General features: G+C 36.5%; 1 protein-coding gene across 1 annotated transcript in view; it reads left to right on the plus strand.

The window, feature by feature from the left end:
• Nucleotides 1–2,209, plus strand: part of UBQLN1 (ubiquilin 1) — a gene marked incomplete at its 5' end in the record, with an annotated part of 46,100 nt that overhangs the window by 40,525 nt on the left and 3,366 nt on the right. The window contains 2 exons of the mRNA XM_008569057.1: nucleotides 478–561; nucleotides 1,879–1,994. Coding sequence (XP_008567279.1) covers nucleotides 478–561; nucleotides 1,879–1,994 — 200 coding nt within the window. The remainder of the gene's footprint in view (nucleotides 1–477; nucleotides 562–1,878; nucleotides 1,995–2,209) is intronic.

Raw genomic sequence — 2,209 nt, forward strand, 5'->3', positions numbered from 1 at the left:
TGCTCATATAAAGCCTGCCATTCTTTCTGGGCTTAGTTCTGAGATCTTCCTAAACATTGCTAACCCAGCAATTGATTTATCCTGAACTACTTAGCCTTTACCATCAACTAATGCATTCTGTTCTTCCCGTTAACCTTATAGCATTTTGCCATTTTGTTTTTCTTTGATTTTTCTGCTCTGAAATTGTCTTGGCAGTTCCTTGAGGAACAAGTTTTCCTCAGTTTCTCTGTATCTTTTCTCAAAGGCAACCATTGTCTCAGAAAGTCAACATTTATTGAGCATTTATTGAGTACCATATTCTTTTCTAGTTTCGTATAACTTCGTATAATGTATGCTATACGAAGTTATTACGATGTTCTATCTTCCTGCCTTATAAGTGCCATTTTAGGCACTAGGGGGGAAGATAGAATATTAAACAAGGTACATTACTTGTTTCAGATATTTCCAGTTAAAATTGTTTGAACACTTGCCCCATAGATGATGCTGAATAATCCCCTATTTGCTGGAAATCCTCAGCTTCAAGAACAAATGAGACAACAGCTCCCAACTTTCCTTCAACAAGTGAGTAAGAAAAGATGCTAGCTGTCTTTGGTAATGATTTGCTTGAAAAAGTTTGATGATAAACATTTTCCTTGCTCTTCTCTGGCTGATAGCAAAATAGGAGTTTGATAATGCTGCAATTCAGAGCCCCATTTCACTGCTGACCTTTTGCTTATATTTCTTAAACATAAACTGAGGAAAGAACCATTTTGATTTTGCTTTTGAGGACTTAGGATTTTGAATGCTCTGTTAATACCATAAACCATTTCCTTTCACTTTACTAACTTTGAAGTGCTTCCCTGTGTCATGTTACGCTTTATGGTTTAACTAATTTCAAGTAACAGGAAAGAGCTACCCTATCCTGTTTTACAGGTTTGGTTTCTTTGAAATGTTTTTATTTCTTCCAGATTAATGAATACCTATTTTCCAAGGGGTAGATCTCATTTCCTCAAACTTGGAATTAGTAAAATTAAAATTGTGTCAGGAAGGTTTTATTATTAAAAAATACTTGAGATTGCCATGGTATTTTATTATTTAAAAATATAAAAGAGAAGTCAGTTTTGGTGTTTTTGAAACTGGTAGTTCTAGGGCTTTACATATTATGCAAATGGTTCTCAGGCCTGTAAACCATTATCCAAGGTTAGTGTCCTGGATCTATTGTTATGTAAGCCTGTCTTTTTTTGCTCAGTCAGGTGGTGTATATTTGGAAGTAGTGAAGCTAAACTTGGGAAACATATTAACTTCAAATTTGGAACTACTGTTTTAGAGCGTACCTTATTTGTAAAATTGTTACATCAGTGATAGATAACACTTGGTCAGGAGGAATATGTGTCTTTCACCATATTACCATGTCATGTAAATTGTGCATTTGGAGGTTGTTTTCTTATTGTTTTATTATTAGAAATAATACTTTATTTTGTGTTGGAGAAGGGGAATAGTTGTGGCTTCTAGAGTAGCTCCTGATTGTCTTCCATTATGAAAATGGCCTTCATGATGGACTTAGAAGGAGGCCAAGCACACTAGGTTTGCTGTCAAAGAGGAGGTGCTTGTGTTTATTTTGGGAAAGAAATTATGGATTACCGGTGTCCAGGAGTAAGGTTTTAGATTTTTTCCAGAAACATAGCAAAGAAAAGATTTAAAAATTTACCTTCACTAATTTTAATTCCCTTGTAACCCCTGGTTTTCTTTCTTCCTTAGATGCAGAATCCTGATACACTATCAGCAATGTCAAACCCTAGAGCAATGCAGGCCTTGNGAAACATAGCAAAGAAAAGATTTAAAAATTTACCTTCACTGATTTTAATTCCCTTGTAACCACTGGTTTTCTTTCTTCCTTAGATGCAGAATCCTGATACACTATCAGCAATGTCAAACCCTAGAGCAATGCAGGCCTTGTTACAGATTCAGCAGGGTTTACAAACGTTAGCAACTGAAGCTCCCGGCCTCATCCCAGGGTAGGTTTATTTGGGGACAATTACGAAAGTCTATAACGGTCACTTTCTCTGAGAATTTCTAATTTAATATTATTCTGCTTTATTGTTGTTGAGATTGTTTTTAAGTCAGTTTTCTAAGTTAAAAATGCTTATTTTAAGAAGATAGCTTAGCTAGGGGCCGGCCCGGTGGCGCACTGCTACAGTGCGCCGCTTGGGAGCGCGGCGGCGCTCCCGCC

Source organism: Galeopterus variegatus, unplaced genomic scaffold, assembly GCF_000696425.1.
Source record: "Galeopterus variegatus unplaced genomic scaffold, G_variegatus-3.0.2 Scaffold460, whole genome shotgun sequence".
Lineage (NCBI taxonomy): Eukaryota > Metazoa > Chordata > Mammalia > Dermoptera > Cynocephalidae > Galeopterus > Galeopterus variegatus.